Here is a 25629-nt window from a genome sequence, read left to right as displayed (position 1 = left end):
CCCCCTCCGGCTCCATGCGGACCTGAGTGACGTGTTGACAGCCTGTTCACACGTCCGCTTTCCCACAATATAAACAGCTAATGATGGAGGGCGAGTTCTTGGTTTCTTATGTGTGTTTATTGTTAGGCAGTTTCATTAACGTCCTCCCAGCGCGGTAACAACACACAACAACAGCAGTCAAGTTTTCGTCTACCGTAAAGCAGTTGGTCTGCCGTAAACAGCAATGTTGTGACACTTTTAAACAGGACAATACTGCCATCTACTGTACATGCATATGTGACCCACCCATAATGTGTCACATTTTTGTGTTGATTTATTTATTTTATTTTGTGGTTTGAATTAATTTTTGGAGCTGTCATTACACATTTATCAGTATTCACATTGGTCAGTAGGGGGCAGTAGAGCGTTTCTTCCCAATTGAATGCTATCACCTGCAGACCGGAAGTGTCTTGTCATTCTGATGAGCGCGACCAGTCTGTGAACAATTGAAACGCTTTTTCCTCCTGTATAACAGGTTAGTTTTGGTGAATCAACTCACTGAATAATATCCATGTGATCTTTATAAGTTTAAGTACACATTCTGATGGTGGAGCCTAACTCTAAAGTGTTTGTGAGTTGTAGTTTGTGTTTGTGAATGAATCCAGTGCACAGCTGCAGTAATCAATACAAAAAGGCGACGTGAGTGCGCAATGTTTATATAGGAACTTCTGATCCTAATTCAGACTCCCAAATTAGAGCTCCCGTTTTCTTATTGATTTTATCATGTATATTTGTATAATGTGTGTGTTCTGAAATAGTGACAGAGAATAGAACTAGGATGGACAATTCAACCCTTAACTCAACAATGAGTAGATGAGTGTTATGTGTGTGTATATGTGTAAATAAATGAACACTGAAATTCAAGTATTTATTTTATATATATATATATATATATATATGTATATATATATATATATATATATATATATATATATATATATATATATATATATATATATATATATAGCTAGAATTCACTGAAAGTCAAGTATTTCTTAGTTATATCTATCTTAACCACGCTCCCAACCACGCCCCCCACGCCCCATCTCCCCAAATCGGAGGTCTCAAGGTTGGCAAGTATGGACAAACTGTAAAAACTTGTTCATTTACTGTTAATATTTGATTACTTTCTCTTTTAACATGTTCTATCTACACTTCTGTTAAAATGTAATAATCACTTATTCTTCTCTTCTTTCATACTTGACATTAGTTTTGGATGATACCACACATTTAGGTATGGATGTGATACCAAGTAGTTACAGGATCATACATTGGTCATATTCAAAGTCCTCATGTGTCCAGGGACGTATTTACTGACTTTATAAACATAATATGAAGTTTTTTAAAAAGGAAAAAAGATTTTGTAACGATAAAAAATATCGATGTAATCATAGTAGTATCGACTAGATACGTTCTTGTACTTGGTATCATTACAGTGGCTGGCCAGTGAGCTATTGTATCCTCCTACGGTGTGTAGTGAAGCATGTTTAGCTATTCTTCCTCCTCCAGTGATAATACTACTTGTAAGAAACGTACTTTGTTGCCATGGAGACCAGGATTAGTGATTTAGAAGTAGCTAAAACACTGTGGATGGACGTTAGCCGCTTAGCCAGCCAGCGAGCAAAGACTCTGCAGTGCATTTTAAAGCCACAATACGTACATTCTCCCTCTTCTGTCTCCATGTATCTGCTCACATTACCAGCAATGTTACCATTTAAAGTATTTATCATATAGTACCTTTTTTTTTACTTCATTAGTAGCGCTGGATTATACCGTACAACCCTGTCCAAAACCTATATTTCTTAAACTGAATGTAAGTACAAGTTCTAGAAGTGCTAAACAAGAACTACCGTATTTTCCGCACCATAAGGCGCCCTGGGTTATAAGCCGCGCCTTCAATGAACGGCATATTTCAAAACTTTGTCCACCTATAAGCCGCCCCGTGTTATAAGCCGCATCTAACTGCGCTAAAGGAATGTCAAAAAAACAGTCAAATAGGTCAGTCAAACTTTAATAATATATTAAAACCAGCGTGATGTGGGCGCGCATGGAGTCGTATATCAACATGGACTTAAACTTAAACTTACCTTAACCACTCGCTCATCTTTTCTTCATCCATCCCTTCGAGTTAGCTTTTATGATGACGCCGGCTGGAAAGGTCTCTTTTGGCAAGGTCTTCCTTTTGAATATCACCATGGGTGGAAGTTTCTGGCCATTAGCATGGCAAGCTAGAACCACAGTGAAGGATGACTTCTCATTCCCTGTGGTGCGAATATTCACCGTACGTGCTCCCGTTGTATCCACAGTGCAGTTCACAGGAATATCAGTTGCTGTGAAATAGTAGTCCGTGTGCGGATGGAGAGATTGCGTCTTTTCATGAACCGGATCCCTGTCGCTTAGTAGGAGCCATTTTGTGGTCTTTACAGATGTAAACACACAAAGGAAATGAAACGTACGGTAATATCCGCGCGCTTTTTCTTCTTCTACGCGGGCGGGTGGTTGCTTACAGTAGAAGAAGAAGCGCTTCCTGTTCTATGGGGGCGGGTGCTTACCTTGGCGGTTGCTTGCGTAGAAGAAGAAGCGCTTCCTGTTCTACCGGTAAAAAAGATGGCGGCTGTTTACCGTAGTTACGAGACCGAAACTTTATGAAAATGAATCTTAATATTAATCCATATATAAAGCGCACCGGGTTATAAGGCGCACTGTCAGCTTTTGAGAAAATTTGTGGTTTTTAGGTGCGCCTTATAGTGCGGAAAATACGGTACAAACTCTGAACAGAATGAAACAATCACTTACTGAACAATGTCTGCTCTCATGGGATGTGTATTTCTTTAATTTAGATGAAGAATTCATCATAATACAAAAAAACAACTAATGGGCATAAACAAGAGTATTTGTGTGTCTTTCTAAGTTGAATGGCAAAGTTGCCAAACGTGAGAGTTTGTCATTTAGAGGGAACTTTCACCAACTCTGAGGCGACGCAGCAGCTCACAATATGTCAATATAGCGCTGCTAAAAGTAGTCCCTCTGCGTCAGCGCTGATAATAACAATATTGCTTATACTTGCTTCACATTAGGGTCACCATATGTACGTGGAACATGTTTTTACACACCATTATCTACATAAACACACCATTATCTACAATCATGAACGCTTCATTTTACGTGTTGTCGTTTGCCGGTTGTTGTTTTTTTCCAGACGCAAAAGACGAAACTTCAACAAGCAGGCGACGGAGATCCTCAACGAGTACTTCTACTCGCACCTCAGTAATCCCTACCCCAGCGAGGAGGCCAAAGAGGAGCTGGCCAAAAAGTGCGCCATCACTATGGCACAGGTACGCCCCCTTGTGGAATTGTCATGGCACAGGTACGCCCCCTTGTGGCACTGTTAACAAATACAGCCACCAGCCCTTTCCTGCCTAGATGGGCGGCATTAGAACAGGAAACAGGAAGTAAACGACATCATTAGTTTCTAACGTTGACGAGCTCTCAGAGGCTCCGCCCCCAGGGATATTGTGACCAATGGTGGTGTTTGTGTGCTCAGGTTTCCAACTGGTTTGGCAACAAAAGAATCCGATACAAGAAGAACATTGGTAAGTTCCAGGAAGAAGCCAACGTGTACGCCGCCAGAACCGCCGTCAGTGCGGCAAACGCGTCGTCGTCGTCGTCGTCGCACAGAAGCCGAGCAAATTCTCCCGCCACGCCAAACTCTGCAGGTGAGACAGGAAGTCTCTGCTCCTGGTTCTGGTCCACTTTGACACGCAGGCTTTTTCCTCTGACCCACTTGGGACTCCCGGCGGAACCAAACCTGCGCGCATTGTTAGTTTATAATAAATACAGAAAAAATACTTTCACTGATCAGCGCAAGCGAGGATTTCCTTTACGCCCTTCTAGAACACGGGTGTCCAAACTTGGAGGATGCGAGTCCACTTTGGGACATTAAAGATAGTAAAACCAATCATCTGTCAATCAATATATGCTAAACTACTTCTTTTGCATACAATATTGGCCTAAATTAAACTTTTTCCAGCATAAAGATGGCTTAGTAAAATGGCTTAGTAAGATGGCTTAGTAAGATGGCTTAGTAAGATGTCTTAATAAGATGGCTTAGTAAGATGGTTTAGTAAGATGGCTTAGTAAGATGGCTTAGTAAGATGGCTTAGTAAGGTGACTTAGTATGATGGCTTAGTAAGATGTCTTAATAAGATGGCTTAGTAAGATGGCTTAGTAAGATGGCTTAGTAAGATGGTTTAGTAAGATGGCTTAGTAAGATGGCTTAGTAAGATGGCTTAGTAGGATGTCTTAGTAAGATGGCTTAGTAGGATGTCTTAGTAAGATGGCTTAGTAAGATGGCTTAGTAAGATGGCTTAGTAAGATGGCTTAGTAAGATGGCTTAGTAAGATGGTTTAGTAAGATGGCTTAGTAAGATGGCTTAGTAAGATGGCTTAGTAGGATGTCTTAGTAAGATGGCTTAGTAAGATGGCTTAGTAAGATGGCTTAGTAAGATGGCTTAGTAAGATGGCTTAGTAAGATGACTTAGTAAGATGGCTTAGTAAGATGGCTTAATAAGATGGCTTAGTAAGATGGCTTAGTAAGATGGCTTAGTAAAATGCCTTAATAAGATGACTTAGTAAGATGGCTTAGTAAGATGGCTTAGTAAGATGACTTAGTAAAATGGCTTAATAAGATGACTTAGTAAGATGGCTTAGTAAGATGGCTTAGTAAGGTGACTTAGTATGATGGCTTAGTAAGATGTCTTAATAAGATGGCTTAGTAAGATGACTTAGTAAGATGGCTTAGTAAGATGGCTTAGTAAGATGACTTAGTAAGATGGCTTAGTAAGATGGCTTAGTAAGATGGTTTAGTAAGATGGCTTAGTAAGATGGCTTAGTAAGATGGCTTAGTAGGATGTCTTAGTAAGATGGCTTAGTAAGATGGCTTAGTAGGATGTCTTAGTAAGATGGCTTAGTAAGATGGCTTAGTAAGATGGCTTAGTAAGATGGCTTAGTAAGATGGTTTAGTAAGATGGCTTAGTAAGATGGCTTAGTAAGATGGCTTAGTAGGATGTCTTAGTAAGATGGCTTAGTAAGATGGCTTAGTAAGATGGCTTAGTAAGATGGCTTAGTAAGATGACTTAGTAAGATGGCTTAGTAAGATGGCTTAATAAGATGGCTTAGTAAGATGGCTTAGTAAGATGGCTTAGTAAAATGCCTTAATAAGATGACTTAGTAAGATGGCTTAGTAAGATGGCTTAGTAAGATGACTTAGTAAAATGGCTTAATAAGATGACTTAGTAAGATGTCTTAGTAAGATGGCTTAGTAAGATGGCTTAGTAAGATGGCTTAGTAAGATGGCTTAGTAAGATGGTTTAGTAAGATGGCTTAGTAAGATGGCTTAGTAAGGTGACTTAGTATGATGGCTTAGTAAGATGTCTTAATAAGATGGCTTAGTAAGATGGCTTAGTAAGATGGCTTAGTAAGATGGTTTAGTAAGATGGCTTAGTAAGATGGCTTAGTAAGATGGCTTAGTAGGATGTCTTAGTAAGATGGCTTAGTAAGATGACTTAGTAAGATGGCTTAGTAGGATGTCTTAGGAAGATGGCTTAGTAAGATGGCTTAGTAAGATGGCTTAGTAAGATGGCTTAGTAAGATGGTTTAGTAAGATGGCTTAGTAAGATGGCTTAGTAAGATGGCTTAGTAGGATGTCTTAGTAAGATGGCTTAGTAAGATGGCTTAGTAAGATGGCTTAGTAAGATGGCTTAGTAAGATGACTTAGTAAGATGGCTTAGTAAGATGGCTTAATAAGATGGCTTAGTAAGATGGCTTAGTAAGATGGCTTAGTAAAATGCCTTAATAAGATGACTTAGTAAGATGGCTTAGTAAGATGGCTTAGTAAGATGACTTAGTAAAATGGCTTAATAAGATGACTTAGTAAGATGGCTTAATAAGATGGCTTAGTAAGATGGCTTAGTAAAATGCCTTAATAAGATGGCTTAGTAAGATGGCTTAGTAAGATGGCTTAGTAAGATGGCTTAGTAAGATGGCTTAGTAAGATGGCTTAATAAGATGGCTTAGTAAGATGGCTTAGTAAGATGGCTTAGTAAAATGCCTTAATAAGATGACTTAGTAAGATGGCTTAGTAAGATGGCTTAGTAAGATGACTTAGTAAAATGGCTTAATAAGATGACTTAGTAAGATGGCTTAGTAAGATGGCTTAGTAAGGTGACTTAGTATGATGGCTTAGTAAGATGTCTTAATAAGATGGCTTAGTAAGATGGCTTAGTAAGATGGCTTAGTAAGATGGTTTAGTAAGATGGCTTAGTAAGATGGCTTAGTAAGATGGCTTAGTAGGATGTCTTAGTAAGATGGCTTAGTAAGATGGCTTAGTAGGATGTCTTAGTAAGATGGCTTAGTAAGATGGCTTAGTAAGATGGCTTAGTAAGATGGCTTAGTAAGATGGTTTAGTAAGATGGCTTAGTAAGATGGCTTAGTAAGATGGCTTAGTAGGATGTCTTAGTAAGATGGCTTAGTAAGATGGCTTAGTAAGATGGCTTAGTAAGATGGCTTAGTAAGATGACTTAGTAAGATGGCTTAGTAAGATGGCTTAATAAGATGGCTTAGTAAGATGGCTTAGTAAGATGGCTTAGTAAAATGCCTTAATAAGATGACTTAGTAAGATGGCTTAGTAAGATGGCTTAGTAAGATGACTTAGTAAAATGGCTTAATAAGATGACTTAGTAAGATGTCTTAGTAAGATGGCTTAGTAAGATGGCTTAGTAAGATGGCTTAGTAAGATGGCTTAGTAAGATGGTTTAGTAAGATGGCTTAGTAAGATGGCTTAGTAAGATGGCTTAGTAAGGTGACTTAGTATGATGGCTTAGTAAGATGTCTTAATAAGATGGCTTAGTAAGATGGCTTAGTAAGATGGCTTAATAAGATGGTTTAGTAAGATGGCTTAGTAAGATGGCTTAGTAAGATGGCTTAGTAGGATGTCTTAGTAAGATGGCTTAGTAAGATGGCTTAGTAGGATGTCTTAGTAAGATGGCTTAGTAAGATGGCTTAGTAAGATGGCTTAGTAAGATGGCTTAGTAAGATGGTTTAGTAAGATGGCTTAGTAAGATGGCTTAGTAAGATGGCTTAGTAGGATGTCTTAGTAAGATGGCTTAGTAAGATGGCTTAGTAAGATGGCTTAGTAAGATGGCTTAGTAAGATGACTTAGTAAGATGGCTTAGTAAGATGGCTTAATAAGATGGCTTAGTAAGATGGCTTAGTAAGATGGCTTAGTAAAATGGCTTAGTAAGATGGCTTAGTAAGATGACTTAGTAAGATGACTTAGTAAAATGGCTTAATAAGATGACTTAGTAAGATGGCTTAGTAAGATGGCTTAGTAAGATGGCTTAGTAAGATGGCTTAGTAAGATGGCTTAGTAAGATGACTTAGTAAGATGACTTAGTAAAATGGCTTAATAAGATGACTTAGTAAGATGGCTTAGTAAGATGGCTTAGTAAGATGGCTTAGTAAAATGCCTTAATAAGATGACTTAGTAAGATGGCTTAGTAAGATGGCTTAGTAAGATGACTTAGTAAGATGGCTTAGTAAGATGGCTTAATAAGATGGCTTAGTAAGATGGCTTAGTAAGATGGCTTAGTAAAATGCCTTAATAAGATGACTTAGTAAGATGGCTTAGTAAGATGGCTTAGTAAGATGACTTAGTAAAATGGCTTAATAAGATGACTTAGTAAGATGGCTTAATAAGATGGCTTAGTAAGATGGCTTAGTAAAATGCCTTAATAAGATGGCTTAGTAAGATGGCTTAGTAAGATGGCTTAGTAAGATGGCTTAGTAAGATGGCTTAGTAAGATGGCTTAATAAGATGGCTTAGTAAGATGGCTTAGTAAGATGGCTTAGTAAAATGCCTTAATAAGATGACTTAGTAAGATGGCTTAGTAAGATGGCTTAGTAAGATGACTTAGTAAAATGGCTTAATAAGATGACTTAGTAAGATGGCTTAGTAAGATGGCTTAGTAAGGTGACTTAGTATGATGGCTTAGTAAGATGTCTTAATAAGATGGCTTAGTAAGATGGCTTAGTAAGATGGCTTAGTAAGATGGTTTAGTAAGATGGCTTAGTAAGATGGCTTAGTAAGATGGCTTAGTAGGATGTCTTAGTAAGATGGCTTAGTAAGATGGCTTAGTAGGATGTCTTAGTAAGATGGCTTAGTAAGATGGCTTAGTAAGATGGCTTAGTAAGATGGCTTAGTAAGATGGTTTAGTAAGATGGCTTAGTAAGATGGCTTAGTAAGATGGCTTAGTAGGATGTCTTAGTAAGATGGCTTAGTAAGATGGCTTAGTAAGATGGCTTAGTAAGATGGCTTAGTAAGATGACTTAGTAAGATGGCTTAGTAAGATGGCTTAATAAGATGGCTTAGTAAGATGGCTTAGTAAGATGGCTTAGTAAAATGCCTTAATAAGATGACTTAGTAAGATGGCTTAGTAAGATGGCTTAGTAAGATGACTTAGTAAAATGGCTTAATAAGATGACTTAGTAAGATGTCTTAGTAAGATGGCTTAGTAAGATGGCTTAGTAAGATGGCTTAGTAAGATGGCTTAGTAAGATGGTTTAGTAAGATGGCTTAGTAAGATGGCTTAGTAAGATGGCTTAGTAAGGTGACTTAGTATGATGGCTTAGTAAGATGTCTTAATAAGATGGCTTAGTAAGATGGCTTAGTAAGATGGCTTAATAAGATGGTTTAGTAAGATGGCTTAGTAAGATGGCTTAGTAAGATGGCTTAGTAGGATGTCTTAGTAAGATGGCTTAGTAAGATGGCTTAGTAGGATGTCTTAGTAAGATGGCTTAGTAAGATGGCTTAGTAAGATGGCTTAGTAAGATGGCTTAGTAAGATGGCTTAGTAAGATGGCTTAGTAAGATGGCTTAGTAGGATGTCTTAGTAAGATGGCTTAGTAAGATGGCTTAGTAAGATGGCTTAGTAAGATGGCTTAGTAAGATGACTTAGTAAGATGGCTTAGTAAGATGGCTTAATAAGATGGCTTAGTAAGATGGCTTAGTAAGATGGCTTAGTAAAATGGCTTAGTAAGATGGCTTAGTAAGATGACTTAGTAAGATGACTTAGTAAAATGGCTTAATAAGATGACTTAGTAAGATGGCTTAGTAAGATGGCTTAGTAAGATGGCTTAGTAAGATGGCTTAGTAAGATGGCTTAGTAAGATGACTTAGTAAGATGACTTAGTAAAATGGCTTAATAAGATGACTTAGTAAGATGGCTTAGTAAGATGGCTTAGTAAGATGGCTTAGTAAAATGCCTTAATAAGATGACTTAGTAAGATGGCTTAGTAAGATGGCTTAGTAAGATGACTTAGTAAGATGGCTTAGTAAGATGGCTTAATAAGATGGCTTAGTAAAATGCCTTAATAAGATGACTTAGTAAGATGACTTAGTAAGATGGCTTAGTAAGATGGCTTAGTAAGATGACTTAGTAAGATGGCTTAGTAAGATGGCTTAGTAAGATGGCTTAGTAAAATGCCTTAATAAGATGACTTAATAAGATGGCTTGGTAAGATGGCTTAATAAGATGGCTTAGTAAGATGGCTTAATAAGATGGCTTAGTAAGATGGCTTAGTAAGATGACTTAGTAAGATGGCTTAGTAAGATGGCTTAATAAGATGACTTAGTAAGATGGCTTAGTAAGATGGCTTAATAAGATGGCTTAGTAAGATGGCTTAATAAGATGGCTTAGTAAGATGGCTTAGTAAGATGGCTTAGTAAAATGCCTTAGTAAGATGGCTTAGTAAGATGGCTTAGTAAGATGGCTTAGTAAGATGGCTTAGTAAGATGGCTTAGTAAGATGACTTAGTAAGATGGCTTAGTAAGATGGCTTAGTAAAATGACTTAATAAGATGGCTTAGTAAGATGGCTTAGTAAGATGGCTTAGTAAGATGACTTAGTAAGATGGCTTAGTAAGATGACTTAGTAAGATGGCTTAGTAAGATGGCTTAGTAAAATGACTTAATAAGATGGCTTAGTAAGATGGCTTAGTAAGATGGCTTAGTAAGATGACTTAGTAAGATGGCTTAGTAAGATGGCTTAGTAAGATGGCTTAGTAAGATGACTTAGTAAGATGGCTTAGTAAGATGGCTTAATAAGATGGCTTAGTAAGATGGCTTAGTAAGATGACTTAGTAAGATGGCTTAGTAAAATGCCTTAATAAGATGACTTAGTAAGATGGCTTAGTAAGATGGCTTAGTAAGATGACTTAGTAAAATGGCTTAATAAGATGACTTAGTAAGATGGCTTAATAAGATGGCTTAGTAAGATGGCTTAGTAAGATGGCTTAGTAAAATGCCTTAATAAGATGACTTAGTAAGATGGCTTAGTAAGATGGCTTAGTAAGATGGCTTAGTAAGATGGCTTAGTAAGATGGCTTAGTAAGATGGCTTAGTAAAATGCCTTAATAAGATGACTTAGTAAGATGGCTTAGTAAGATGGCTTAGTAAGATGACTTAGTAAAATGGCTTAATAAGATGACTTAGTAAGATGGCTTAATAAGATGGCTTAATAAGATGGCTTAGTAAGATGGCTTAGTAAAATGCCTTAATAAGATGACTTAGTAAGATGGCTTAGTAAGATGGCTTAGTAAGATGGCTTAGTAAGATGGCTTAGTAAGATGGCTTAGTAAAATGACTTAATAAGATGGCTTAGTAAGATGGCTTAGTAAGATGACTTAGTAAGATGGCTTAGTAAGATGGCTTAGTAAGATGACTTAGTAAGATGGCTTAGTAAGATGGCTTAATAAGATGACTTAGTAAGATGGCTTAATAAGATGACTTAGTAAGATGGCTTAGTAAGATGACTTAGTAAGATGGCTTAGTAAGATGGCTTAGTAAGATGACTTAGTAAGATGGCTTAGTAAGATGACTTAGTAAGATGACTAAATGAACTACAAATACTGCAGTAGTTTAGGCCACAGAGCAAGACCAAAACAAGCAAACGTTCAGTATCGTGGCCTCTGATTGGCTCAGCCAGGCAGCATGACTAACATTAGCCTGCTGACTCTTTTATTTAGCCAATTTTGCAGCCATATGCTAATTGTTAGCTTGCTAACTTTTTTTTTTGCCAATTTTGCAGCCGACCGCCTCAGACTCATGTAACTTTGTACTGGACACATGTTGACTGTTAGCATACTAGCATGCTAACATTGGCATGCTTACTTTTTTAGCCAATTTTTAGCCTGAGACTCATATAACTTGGTACCTGACACAGGCTAACTGTTAGCATGCTAGCATAAGTGTGCTATTTTTTTTAGCCAATTTTGCAGCCAAATTCCTCAGACACATGTTAACTGTTAGCATGCTAACATTAGTGTGCTAACTTTTTTTTTGTGCCAATTTTTCAGCCAGATGTTTCAGACACATGTTAACTGTTAGCATATTAACATTAGTGTGCTAACCTATTTAGCCTGTTTTGCATGCCAACATTAGATGGCGTGCTAGCATGTTAACATAAGTGTGCTAACTTTTTTTTTAGCAAATTTTGCAGCCGAATGCCTCAGACATACATTACATGCTAACATTAACGTACTAACTTTTTTAGCCCATTTTTCAGCCCAACGCCTCAGACTCATATAAGTTGGTACCTGACACATGCTAACTGTCAGCATGCTAACATGCTAACATTAGTGTACTCACTTTTTTAGCCAATTTTTCAGCCCAATGCCTCAGACTCATATAAGTTGGTACCTGACACATGCTAACTGTCAGCATGCTAACATTAGCGTGCTAACTTTTTTTAGCCCATTTTGGAGCCGAACGTCTCAGCCTTGTATAACTTGGTACCTGACACATGCTAACTGTTGGCGTACTAACTTTTTCCCCCGCCAATTCTACAGCCGAACGCCATAGGCTCATATAACTTAGTACTTGATACATGCTAACTGTTAGCATACTAACATTAGCATGCTAACTCTTTTAGCCAATTTTGCAGCCAAATTCCTCAGACACATGTTAACTGTTAGCATGCTAACATTAATGTGCTAACTTTTTTTTTGCCAATTTTGCAGCTAGATGTTTCAGACACACGTTAACTGTTAGCATGCTAACATTAGTGTGCTAGCCTATTTTGCAGCTGAACGCCTCAGACTTATATAACTTGGTACCTGACACATGCTAACTGTTGGCGTGCTAGCATGTTAACATAAGTGTGCTAACTTTTTTTAGCACATTTTGCAGCCGAATGCCTCAGACACACATTAACTGTCAGCATGCTTACATGCTAACATTAGTGTACTCACTTTTTTTAGCCAATTTTTCAGCCCAACGCCTCAGACTCATATAAGTTGGTACCTGACACATGCTAACTGTCAGCATGCTAACATTAGTGTGCTAACTCTTTTAGCCCATTTTGCAGCCGAACCTTTCAGCCGCATATAAGTTGGTACCTGACACATGCTAACTGTCAGCATGCTAACATTAGCGTGCTAACTTTTTTAGCCCATTTTGGAGCCGAACATCTCAGCCTCGTATAACTTGGTACCTGACACATGCTAACTGTTGGCGTACTAACTTTTTTTTTAGCCAATTTTATAGCCGAACGCCGCATGCTCATATAACTTTAGTACTTGATACATGCTAACTGTTAGCATACTAACATTAGCATGCTAACTCTTTTAGCCAATTTTGCAGCCAAATTCCTCAGACACATGTTAACTGTTAGCATGCTAACATTAATGTGCTTTTTTTGCCAATTTTGCAGCTAGATGTTTCAGACTTATATAACTTGGTACCTGACACATGCTAACTGTTGGCGTGCTAGCATGTTAACATAAGTGTGCTAACTTTTTTAGCACATTTTGCAGCCGAATGCCTCAGACACACATTAACTGTCAGCATGCTTACATGCTAACATTAGTGTACTCACTTTTTTTGGCCAATTTTTCAGCCCAATGCCTCAGACTCATATAAGTTGGTACCTGACACATGCTAACTGTCAGCATGCTAACATGCTAACATTAGTGTACTAACTTTTTTTAGCCAATTTTTCAGCCCAATGCCTCAGACTCATATAAGTTGGTACCTGACACATGCTAACTGTCAGCATGGTAACATGCTAACATTAGTGTACTAACTTTTTTTAGCCAATTTTTCAGCCCAATGCCTCAGACTCATATAAGTTGGTACCTGACACATGCTAACTGTCAGCATGCTAACATTAGTGTACTCACTTTTTTTAGCCAATTTTTCAGCCCAATGCCTCAGACTCATATAAGTTGGTACCTGACACATGCTAACTGTCAGCATGCTAACATTAGCGTGCTAACTTTTTTAGCCCATTTTGGAGCCGAACATCTCAGCCTCGTATAACTTGGTACCTGACACATGCTAACTGTTGGCGTGCTAGCATGTTAACATAAGTGTGCTAACTTTTTTTAGCACATTTTGCAGCCGAATGCCTCAGACACACATTAACTGTCAGCATGCTTACATGCTAACATTAGTGTACTCACTTTTTTTAGCCAATTTTTCAGCCCAATGCCTCAGACTCATATAAGTTGGTACCTGACACATGCTAACTGTCAGCATGCTAACATGCTAACATTAGTGTACTCACTTTTTTAGCCAATTTTTCAGCCCAATGCCTCAGACTCATATAAGTTGGTACCTGACACATGCTAACTGTCAGCATGCTAACATTAGCGTGCTAACTTTTTTAGCCCATTTTGGAGCCGAACGTCTCAGCCTCGTATAACTTGGTACCTGACACATGCTAACTGTCAGCATGCTAACATTAGCTAACTTATTGAGCCAGTTTTGCAGCCGAACGCCTCAGACTCATATAACTTGGTAACATGCTAGCTGTTGGTGTGCTAGCATGTTAACATAAGTGTGCTAACTTTTTTTAGCACATTTTGCAGCCGAATGCCTCAGACACACATTAACTGTTAGTACACTAATGTTAATATGTAAGCATGCTAACAGTTAATGTGTGTCTGAGGCATTCGGCTGCAAAATGTGCTCAAAAAGTTAGCACACTTATGTTAACATGCTAGCACGCCAACAGTTAGCATGTTACCAAGTTATATGAGTCTGAGACACTTGGCTCCAAAATGGGCTAAAAAAGTTAGCACACTAATGTTAGCATGCTGACAGTAAGCATGTGTCACGTACCAAGTGTTTTGAGTCTGAGGCGTTGGGTTGAAAAATTCGGCTAAAAAAAGTTAGCATGCTTACATATTAACATTAGTGTACTAACAGTTAATGTGTGTCTGAGGCATTCGGCTGCAAAATGTGCTCAAAAAGTTAGCACACTTATGCTAACATGCTAGCACGCCAACAGTTAGCATGTTACCAAGTTATACGAGTCTGAGACGTTCGGCTCCAAAATGGGCTAAAAAAGTTAGCACACTAATGTAAGCATGCTGACAGTTAGCATGTGTCACGTACCAAGTTATTTGAGTCTGAGGCGTTGGGCTGAAAAATTGGCTAAAAAAAGTTAGCATGCTTACATATTAACATTAGTGTACTAACTTTTTTTAGCCAATTTTTCAGCCCAAAGCCTCAGACTCATATAAGCTGGTACCTGACACATGCTAACTGTCAGCATGCTAACATTAGTGTGCTAACTCTTTTAGCCCATTTTGCAGCCGAACCTTTCAGCCGCATATAAGTTGGTACCTGACACATGCTAACTGTCAGCATGCTAACATTAGCGTGCTAACTTTTTTAGCCCATTTTGGAGCCGAATGTCTCAGCCTCGTATAACTTGGTACCTGACACATGCTAACTGTTGGCGTACTAACTTTTTTTTTAGCCAATTTTACAGCCGAACGGCACATGCTCATATAACTTAGTACTTGATACATGCTAACTGTTAGCATACTAACATTAGCATGCTAACTCTTTTAGCCAATTTTGCAGCCAAATTCCTCAGACACATGTTAACTGTTAGCATGCTAACATTAATGTGCTAATTTTTTTTGGGCCAATTTTGCAGCTAGATGTTTCAGACACACGTTAACTGTTAGCATGCTAACATTAGTGTGCTAGCCTATTTTGCAGCTGAACGCCTCAGACTTATATAACTTGGTACCTGACACATGCTAACTGTTGGCGTGCTAGCATGTTAACATAAGTGTGCTAACTTTTTTAGCACATTTTGCAGCCGAATGCCTCAGACACACATTAACTGTCAGCATGCTTACATGCTAACATTAGTGTACTCGCTTTTTTTAGCCAATTTTTCAGCCCAATGCCTCAGACTCATATAAGTTGGTACCTGACACATGCTAACTGTCAGCATGCTAACATGCTAACATTAGTGTACTCACTTTTTTTAGCCAACTTTTCAGCCCAACGCCTCAGACTCATATAAGTTGGTACCTGACACATGCTAACTGTCAGCATGCTAACATTAGCGTGCTAACTTTTTTTAGCCCATTTTGGAGCCGAACGTCTCAGCCTTGTATAACTTGGTACCTGACACATGCTAACTGTTGGCGTACTAACTTTTTCCCCCGCCAATTCTACAGCCGAACGCCATAGGCTCATATAACTTAGTACTTGATACATGCTAACTGTTAGCATACTAACATTAGCATGCTAACTCTTTTAGCCAATTTTGCAGCCAAATTCCTCAGACACATGTTAACTGTTAGCATGCTAACATTAATGTGCTAACTTTTTTTTTGCCAATTTTGCAGCTAGATGTTTCAGACACACGTTAACTGTTAGCATGCTAACATTAGTGTGCTAGCCTATTTTGCAGCTGAACGCCTCAGACTTATATAACTTGGTACCTGACACATGCTAACTGTTGGCGTGCTAGCATGTTAACATAAGTGTGCTAACTTTTTTTAGCACATTTTGCAGCCGAATGCCTCAGACACACATTAACTGTCAGCATGCTTACATGCTAACATTAGTGTACTCACTTTTTTTAGCCAATTTTTCAGCCCAACGCCTCAGACTCATATAAGTTGGTACCTGACACATGCTAACTGTCAGCATGCTAACATTAGTGTGCTAACTCTTTTAGCCCATTTTGCAGCCGAACCTTTCAGCCGCATATAAGTTGGTACCTGACACATGCTAACTGTCAGCATGCTAACATTAGCGTGCTAACTTTTTTAGCCCATTTTGGAGCCGAACATCTCAGCCTCGTATAACTTGGTACCTGACACATGCTAACTGTTGGCGTACTAACTTTTTTTTTAGCCAATTTTATAGCCGAACGCCGCATGCTCATATAACTTTAGTACTTGATACATGCTAACTGTTAGCATACTAACATTAGCATGCTAACTCTTTTAGCCAATTTTGCAGCCAAATTCCTCAGACACATGTTAACTGTTAGCATGCTAACATTAATGTGCTAACTTTTTTTTTTGCCAATTTTGCAGCTAGATGTTTCAGACTTATATAACTTGGTACCTGACACATGCTAACTGTTGGCGTGCTAGCATGTTAACATAAGTGTGCTAACTTTTTTAGCACATTTTGCAGCCGAATGCCTCAGACACACATTAACTGTCAGCATGCTTACATGCTAACATTAGTGTACTCACTTTTTTTGGCCAATTTTTCAGCCCAATGCCTCAGACTCATATAAGTTGGTACCTGACACATGCTAACTGTCAGCATGCTAACATGCTAACATTAGTGTACTAACTTTTTTTAGCCAATTTTTCAGCCCAATGCCTCAGACTCATATAAGTTGGTACCTGACACATGCTAACTGTCAGCATGGTAACATGCTAACATTAGTGTACTAACTTTTTTTAGCCAATTTTTCAGCCCAATGCCTCAGACTCATATAAGTTGGTACCTGACACATGCTAACTGTCAGCATGCTAACATTAGTGTACTCACTTTTTTTAGCCAATTTTTCAGCCCAATGCCTCAGACTCATATAAGTTGGTACCTGACACATGCTAACTGTCAGCATGCTAACATTAGCGTGCTAACTTTTTTAGCCCATTTTGGAGCCGAACATCTCAGCCTCGTATAACTTGGTACCTGACACATGCTAACTGTTGGCGTGCTAGCATGTTAACATAAGTGTGCTAACTTTTTTTAGCACATTTTGCAGCCGAATGCCTCAGACACACATTAACTGTCAGCATGCTTACATGCTAACATTAGTGTACTCACTTTTTTTAGCCAATTTTTCAGCCCAATGCCTCAGACTCATATAAGTTGGTACCTGACACATGCTAACTGTCAGCATGCTAACATGCTAACATTAGTGTACTCACTTTTTTAGCCAATTTTTCAGCCCAATGCCTCAGACTCATATAAGTTGGTACCTGACACATGCTAACTGTCAGCATGCTAACATTAGCGTGCTAACTTTTTTTAGCCCATTTTGGAGCCGAACGTCTCAGCCTTGTATAACTTGGTACCTGACACATGCTAACTGTTGGCGTACTAACTTTTTCCCCCGCCAATTCTACAGCCGAACGCCATAGGCTCATATAACTTAGTACTTGATACATGCTAACTGTTAGCATACTAACATTAGCATGCTAACTCTTTTAGCCAATTTTGCAGCCAAATTCCTCAGACACATGTTAACTGTTAGCATGCTAACATTAATGTGCTAACTTTTTTTTTGCCAATTTTGCAGCTAGATGTTTCAGACACACGTTAACTGTTAGCATGCTAACATTAGTGTGCTAGCCTATTTTGCAGCTGAACGCCTCAGACTTATATAACTTGGTACCTGACACATGCTAACTGTTGGCGTGCTAGCATGTTAACATAAGTGTGCTAACTTTTTTTAGCACATTTTGCAGCCGAATGCCTCAGACACACATTAACTGTCAGCATGCTTACATGCTAACATTAGTGTACTCACTTTTTTTAGCCAATTTTTCAGCCCAACGCCTCAGACTCATATAAGTTGGTACCTGACACATGCTAACTGTCAGCATGCTAACATTAGTGTGCTAACTCTTTTAGCCCATTTTGCAGCCGAACCTTTCAGCCGCATATAAGTTGGTACCTGACACATGCTAACTGTCAGCATGCTAACATTAGCGTGCTAACTTTTTTAGCCCATTTTGGAGCCGAACATCTCAGCCTCGTATAACTTGGTACCTGACACATGCTAACTGTTGGCGTACTAACTTTTTTTTTAGCCAATTTTATAGCCGAACGCCGCATGCTCATATAACTTTAGTACTTGATACATGCTAACTGTTAGCATACTAACATTAGCATGCTAACTCTTTTAGCCAATTTTGCAGCCAAATTCCTCAGACACATGTTAACTGTTAGCATGCTAACATTAATGTGCTTTTTTTGCCAATTTTGCAGCTAGATGTTTCAGACTTATATAACTTGGTACCTGACACATGCTAACTGTTGGCGTGCTAGCATGTTAACATAAGTGTGCTAACTTTTTTAGCACATTTTGCAGCCGAATGCCTCAGACACACATTAACTGTCAGCATGCTTACATGCTAACATTAGTGTACTCACTTTTTTTGGCCAATTTTTCAGCCCAATGCCTCAGACTCATATAAGTTGGTACCTGACACATGCTAACTGTCAGCATGCTAACATGCTAACATTAGTGTACTAACTTTTTTTAGCCAATTTTTCAGCCCAATGCCTCAGACTCATATAAGTTGGTACCTGACACATGCTAACTGTCAGCATGGTAACATGCTAACATTAGTGTACTAACTTTTTTTAGCCAATTTTTCAGCCCAATGCCTCAGACTCATATAAGTTGGTACCTGACACATGCTAACTGTCAGCATGCTAACATTAGTGTACTCACTTTTTTTAGCCAATTTTTCAGCCCAATGCCTCAGACTCATATAAGTTGGTACCTGACACATGCTAACTGTCAGCATGCTAACATTAGCGTGCTAACTTTTTTAGCCCATTTTGGAGCCGAACATCTCAGCCTCGTATAACTTGGTACCTGACACATGCTAACTGTTGGCGTGCTAGCATGTTAACATAAGTGTGCTAACTTTTTTTAGCACATTTTGCAGCCGAATGCCTCAGACACACATTAACTGTCAGCATGCTTACATGCTAACATTAGTGTACTCACTTTTTTTAGCCAATTTTTCAGCCCAATGCCTCAGACTCATATAAGTTGGTACCTGACACATGCTAACTGTCAGCATGCTAACATGCTAACATTAGTGTACTCACTTTTTTAGCCAATTTTTCAGCCCAATGCCTCAGACTCATATAAGTTGGTACCTGACACATGCTAACTGTCAGCATGCTAACATTAGCGTGCTAACTTTTTTAGCCCATTTTGGAGCCGAACGTCTCAGCCTCGTATAACTTGGTACCTGACACATGCTAACTGTTGGCGTGCTAGCATGTTAACATAAGTGTGCTAACTTTTTTTAGCACATTTTGCAGCCGAATGCCTCAGACACACATTAACTGTCAGCATGCTTACATGTTAACATTAGTGTACTAACTTTTTTTAGCCAATTTTTCAGCCCAATGCCTCAGACTCATATAAGTTGGTACCTGACACATGCTAACTGTCAGCATGCTAACATGCTAACCTTAGTGTACTAACTTTTTTTAGCCAATTTTTCAGCCCAATGCCTCAGACTCATATAAGTTGGTACCTGACACATGCTAACTGTCAGCATGCTAACATTAGCGTGCTAACTTTTTTAGCCCATTTTGGAGCCGAACATCTCAGCCTCGTATAACTTGGTACCTGACACATGCTAACTGTTGGCGTACTAACTTTTTTTCCCCGCCAATTCTACAGCCGAACGCCATAGGCTCATATAATTTAGTACTTGATACATGCTAACTGTTAGCATGCTAACTCTTTTAGCCAATTTTGCAGCCAAACACCTCAGATTCATATAACTTGGTACGTGCTGCTAACGTTAGCATGCAGCCTTTTTTTTTTTTTTTTAGCAAAAAACACATTCTAACTGTTAGCATTTCATTAATTTCAGCATCCACGGACAATTTCACACCTTTTTGCGTAATATTGCTATTTTGTCAGTCGAATGTGACATACTTGTTGGAAAGATGCAAACCTCACACGTGGTCTGTAGGCCAACACCACACCGCTTCTTCACACATGCTAACCCCGCCGCTGATTGGACGGCTGCTGTCTCCTCGCAGGTTCCGCCGCGTCTTTTAACGCGTCCAACTCGGCCGACCTCTTCGCCGGCGTCCAGCCCCTCAATGGCGACCCGTACCAGCCGGCTCAGGTGGGCGCCAGCGTCCAGGCGCAGGTACCACTTGCTCATTTAACCCACATTTGCCATCTTTTTTTGTCTTCCAGATGACATCATTGTTGTTGTTGTTGTTGTTGTCGCCCCCAGGTGGACAGTCTGCGTCACGTCATCAGCCAAAGGGGCGTGTACAGCGAGGGCCTGTCAGCCAATCACATGTACAGTCCTCAAGGCCTCAACGTAAGCATGGAAGACACACAAAGAGTATCTGAGGTTGTCGGGGGAGGGGCCGAGCAGGTGACCACCTCTCCGCCGCGTCGGCGTTTCCCCGCCAGCACGTGCGGGAGAACATGGAGGGGGGAGGGGGGAGGGGGGAGGGTGGTGTTAGTGTGCTGGCTGGCGGGAGGAAATCCACAGCGACAAGGCGTGTCGGGAGGAGTAAAATGGATAGGACAGCCAGAAGGAGACTGGGACAACATTCAGAGAGCATCGCTCACGTCACCTTGCAGCCTCGCTAATGGCGCTGACAGCGAGCGTGCACTACTTCCTCTACACACACACATATATTATTATGGGCCCGCTGCAATGCAATACATTGTATACACACATATGTTATTATGAGCCTGCTGCAATGCAATACATTGTACACACACACACACACACACACATATATATTATTATGGGCCTGTTGCGATGCAATACATTGTACACACATATATTATTATTATTATGGGCCTGCTGCAATGCAATACATTGTACACACACACACACACACACACACACACACACACACACACACATATATTATTATGGGCCTGTTGCGATGCAATACATTGTACACACATATATTATTATTATTATGGGCCTGCTGCAATGCAATACATTGTACACACACACACACACACACACACACACACACACACATATATTATTATGGGCCTGCTGCAATGCAATACATTGTACACACACATACATTATGAGCCTCCTGCAATGCAATACATTGTATACACATATATTATTATGGGCCTGTTGCAATGCAATACACACACACACACATATATTATTATGGGCCTGCTGCAATGCAATACATTGTATACACATATATTATTATGGGCCTGCTGCAATGCAATACATTGTACACACACATATATTATTATGAGCCTCCTGCAATGCAATACATTGTATACACATATAATATTATGGGCCTGCTGCAATGCAATACATTGTACACACACACACACACACACACACACACACACACACACACACACACACACACACACACACACACACACACACACACACACACACACATATATTATTATGGGCCTGCTGCAATGCAATACATTGTACACACACATATATTATTATGGGCCCGCTGCAATGCAATACATTGTACACACATATATATTATTATGGGTCTGCTGCAATGCAATACATTGTACACACATATTATGGGCCCGCTGCAATGCAATACATTGCACACACAAATATATTATTATGGGCCTGCTGCAATGCAATACATTGTACACACACACACACATATATTATTATGGGCCTGCTGTAATGCAATACATTGTACACACACACACACACACATATATTATTATGGACCTGCTGAAATGCAATACATTGTATACACATATATTATTATGGGCCTGCTGCAATGCAATACATTGTACACACACACACACACACACACACACATATTATTATGGGCCTGCTGCAATGCAATACATTGTACACACACATATATTATGGGCCCGCTGCAATGCAATACATTGTACACACACATATATATTATTATGGGTCTGCTGCAATGCAATACATTGTACACACATATTATGGGCCCGCTGAAATGCAATACATTGCACACACAAATATATTATTATGGGCCTGCTGCAATGCAATACCTTGTACACACACACATATATTATTATGGGCCTGCTGTAATGCAATACATTGTACACACACACACACACATATTATTATGGACCTGCTGAAATGCAATACATTGTATACACATATATTATTGTGGGCCTGCTGTAATGCAATACATTGTACACACACACACACACACACACACACACATATATTATTATGGACCTGCTGAAATGCAATACATTGTATACACATATATTATTATGGGCCTGCTGCAATGCAATACATTGTACACACACACACACACACACACACACACACACATATATTATTATGGGCCTGCTGCAATGCAATACATTGTACACACACATATATTATTATGGGCCCGCTGCAATGCAATACATTGTACACACACATATATATTATTATGGGTCTGCTGCAATGCAATACATTGTACACACATATTATGGGCCCGCTGAAATGCAATACATTGCACACACAAATATATTATTATGGGCCTGCTGCAATGCAATACATTGTACACACACACATATATTATTATGGGCCTGCTGCAATGCAATTCAATGTATACACACATTATTATGGGCCTGTTGCAATGCAATACATTGTACAAACACATATTATGGGCCTGCTGCAATGCAATACATTGTACACACACATATATTATTATGGGCCTGCTGCAATGCAATTCAATGTATACACACATTATTATGGGCCTGTTGCAATGCAATACATTGTACAAACACATATGGGCCCGCTGCAATGCAATACATTGTACACACACATATTATGGGCCCGCTGCAATGCAATTGCCCATGCACTACAGCAGTGAATGGGCGCTTGCATTGCAGCAGGCCCATATTATTATTGCTCATACACTACATTGCCAAAAGTATTTGGCCAGCCATCCAAATGATGAGAATCACTAATCACTTGGCCCGGTGTATCAAATCAAGCACTTGAACATGGAGACTGTTTCTGAAAGAATGGGCCGCTCTCAGTGATTTCCAGCATGGAACTGTCATAGGATGCCACCTGTAACTTTTTATGCTAATTTTGCAACCATTTACCCTACAGTCATATAACTTTGTCCTTGACATATGCTAACTATTAGCATGTTAAGATGCTAACATTACCGTGCTAACTTTTTTTCAAGCAATTTTCGCAAACGCACACCTTACAGTCATTAAACTTGGTACGTGACATATGTTATCTGTTAGCATGCTAATTTTGGCACCTTGGACATTGTACACACATATATTATGGGCCCGCTGCAATGCAATACAAAGTTATAAAAAGTTATAAAAAATACATTGCTAAGGTTGGTACGTGAAACATGCTAACTGTTTTTGCAGGCTAACTTTTTATGCTAATTTTGCAACCATTTATCCTACAGTCATATAACTTTGTCCTTGACATATGCTAACTATTAGCATGTTAAGATGCTAACATTACCATGCTAACTTTTTTAAGCAATTTTCGCAAACCTTACAGTCATTAAACTTGGTACGTGACATATGTTATCTGTTAGCATGCTCATTTTGGCACCTTGGAATCACATAGGTTGGTACGTGAAACATGCTAACTGTTTTTGCAGGCTAACTTTTTATGCTAATTTTGCAACCATTTACCCTACAGTCATATAACTTTGTCCTTGACATATGCTAACTATTAGCATGTTAAGATGCTAACATTACCATGCTAACTTTTTTAAGCAATTTTCGCAAACCTTACAGTCATTAAACTTGGTACGTGACATATGTTATCTGTTAGCATGCTCATTTTGGCACCTTGGAATCACATAGGTTGGTACGTGAAACATGCTAACTGTTTTTGCAGACTAACTTTTTATGCTAATTTTGCAACCGTTTATCCTACAGTCATAAAACCTTATCCTTGACATATGCTAACTATTAGCATGTTAAGATGCTAACATTACCATGCTAACTTTTTTAAGCAATTTTCGCAAACGCACACCTTAGTCATTAAACTTGGTCATGACATATGTTATCTGTTAGCATGCTCAATTTGGCACCTTGGAATCACATAGGTTGGTACGTCAAACATGCTAACTGTTTTTGCAGGCTAACTTTTTATGCTAATTTTGCAACCATTTACCCTACAGTCATATAACTTTGTCCTTGACATATCCTAACTATTAGCATGTTAAGATGCTAACATTACCATGCTAACTTTTTTAAGCAATTTTCGCAAACGCACACCTTAGTCATTAAACTTGGTACGTGACATATGTTATCTGTTAGCATGCTCAATTTGGCACCTTGGAATCACATAGGTTGGTACGTCAAACATGCTAACTGTTTTTGCAGGCTAACTTTTTATGCTAATTTTGCAACCATTTATCCTACAGTCATATAACTTTGTCCTTGACATATGCTAACTATTAGCATGTTAAGATGCTAACATTACCGTGCTAACTTTTTTTCAAGCAATTTTCGCAAACGCACACCTTACAGTCATTAAACTTGGTACGTGACATATGTTATCTGTTAGCATGCTCATTTTGGCACCTTGGAATCACATAGGTTGGTACGTGAAACATGCTAACTGTTTTTGCAGGCTAACTTTTTATGCTAATTTTGCAACCATTTACCCTAAAGTCATATAACTTTGTCCTTGACATATGCTAACTATTAGCATGTTAAGATGCTAACATTACCGTGCTAACTTACTTTTTTTCAAGCAATTTTGGCAAACGTACACCTTACAGTCATTAAACTTGGTACGTGACATATGCTAACGAGTTCATGAGCATGAAACTTTGTGCATCAGCATTTTAACCAGCCCCTCCTCCTTTCAGACAAACGGCGGCTGGCAAGACACGCCCACCCCGTCTTCAGTGACATCGCCCACAGAAGGACCCGGAAGCGTCCACTCAGACGCGTCCAACTGATGTCCGATTGGGACCATTTGTACTCTTTGACTTCTGCGGTGCCACACATCCTTTTGATTGACACATTTCACTTCCTGTCCTGTCTTTTTAAACTTCCCGTCTTGGGTCTTTGTTGGCATTCCAAACACGTCGGATTTCTTTCTTTACTCGCTGGAGACTTTGACACCTTCAAAATGTGACGTTTTTTTGTTTTTTTTTACAAGAATGAATGTTTCTTGAAACTTGTGGGCGGAGTCACTGTGACGTCATCGCCATGTGGGCGGAGCCACTGTGACGTCATCGCCATGGTGTCCTGCTGCAAGAGGAGCTAAAGAAAACAATCCCAATAAAGACTCTTTTTACCGCGTGTGGAACCGGACGGAATGTTGGATTTGTTACTTATTGCATGTCTTTTTATTGCTAGGACAAGGAAACATTATTCTTTGTTTGCTGTTCTCAGAGAAGTGTTTTTTTACAAGTCATAACAAGAAATAAACAGGAAGTTTGCAATGAGAGCGGACGCGTGATGATGATGACGTAGTTCCCAAACCAGTCATTTGCGGTTTATGTTTTTCATAATGTTATCTTGGCTGTTAGCATGTTAGCAT

The 25629-nt window shown here is 39.1% G+C and overlaps 1 protein-coding gene across 2 annotated transcripts in view; it reads left to right on the top strand.

Annotated features, from left to right (window-relative positions):
- LOC133618020 (pre-B-cell leukemia transcription factor 1-like) overlaps window positions 1-25141 on the top strand; it is a 59395-nt gene extending 34254 nt beyond the window's left edge. The window contains exons 5-9 of one of the 2 annotated variants that reach the window (XM_061978477.1): window positions 3239-3374; window positions 3584-3632; window positions 20174-20286; window positions 20377-20466; window positions 24950-25141. In XM_061978477.1, coding sequence (XP_061834461.1) covers window positions 3239-3374; window positions 3584-3632; window positions 20174-20286; window positions 20377-20466; window positions 24950-25042 — 481 coding nt within the window. In that variant the 3' untranslated portion in view covers window positions 25043-25141. Of the gene's footprint in view, window positions 1-3238; window positions 3375-3583; window positions 3756-20173; window positions 20287-20376; window positions 20467-24949 lie in introns of both variants that reach the window. The other variant, XM_061978476.1, reaches the window with a different exon arrangement.
- Window positions 25142-25629: the final 488 nt, after the last annotated feature.

The sequence above is a fragment of the Nerophis lumbriciformis genome, linkage group LG18 (assembly GCF_033978685.3).
Source record: "Nerophis lumbriciformis linkage group LG18, RoL_Nlum_v2.1, whole genome shotgun sequence".
NCBI lineage: Eukaryota > Metazoa > Chordata > Actinopteri > Syngnathiformes > Syngnathidae > Nerophis > Nerophis lumbriciformis.
The sequence above is the reverse complement of the archived record's forward strand: the minus strand, read 5'-3'. Positions and strand labels throughout refer to the sequence as shown.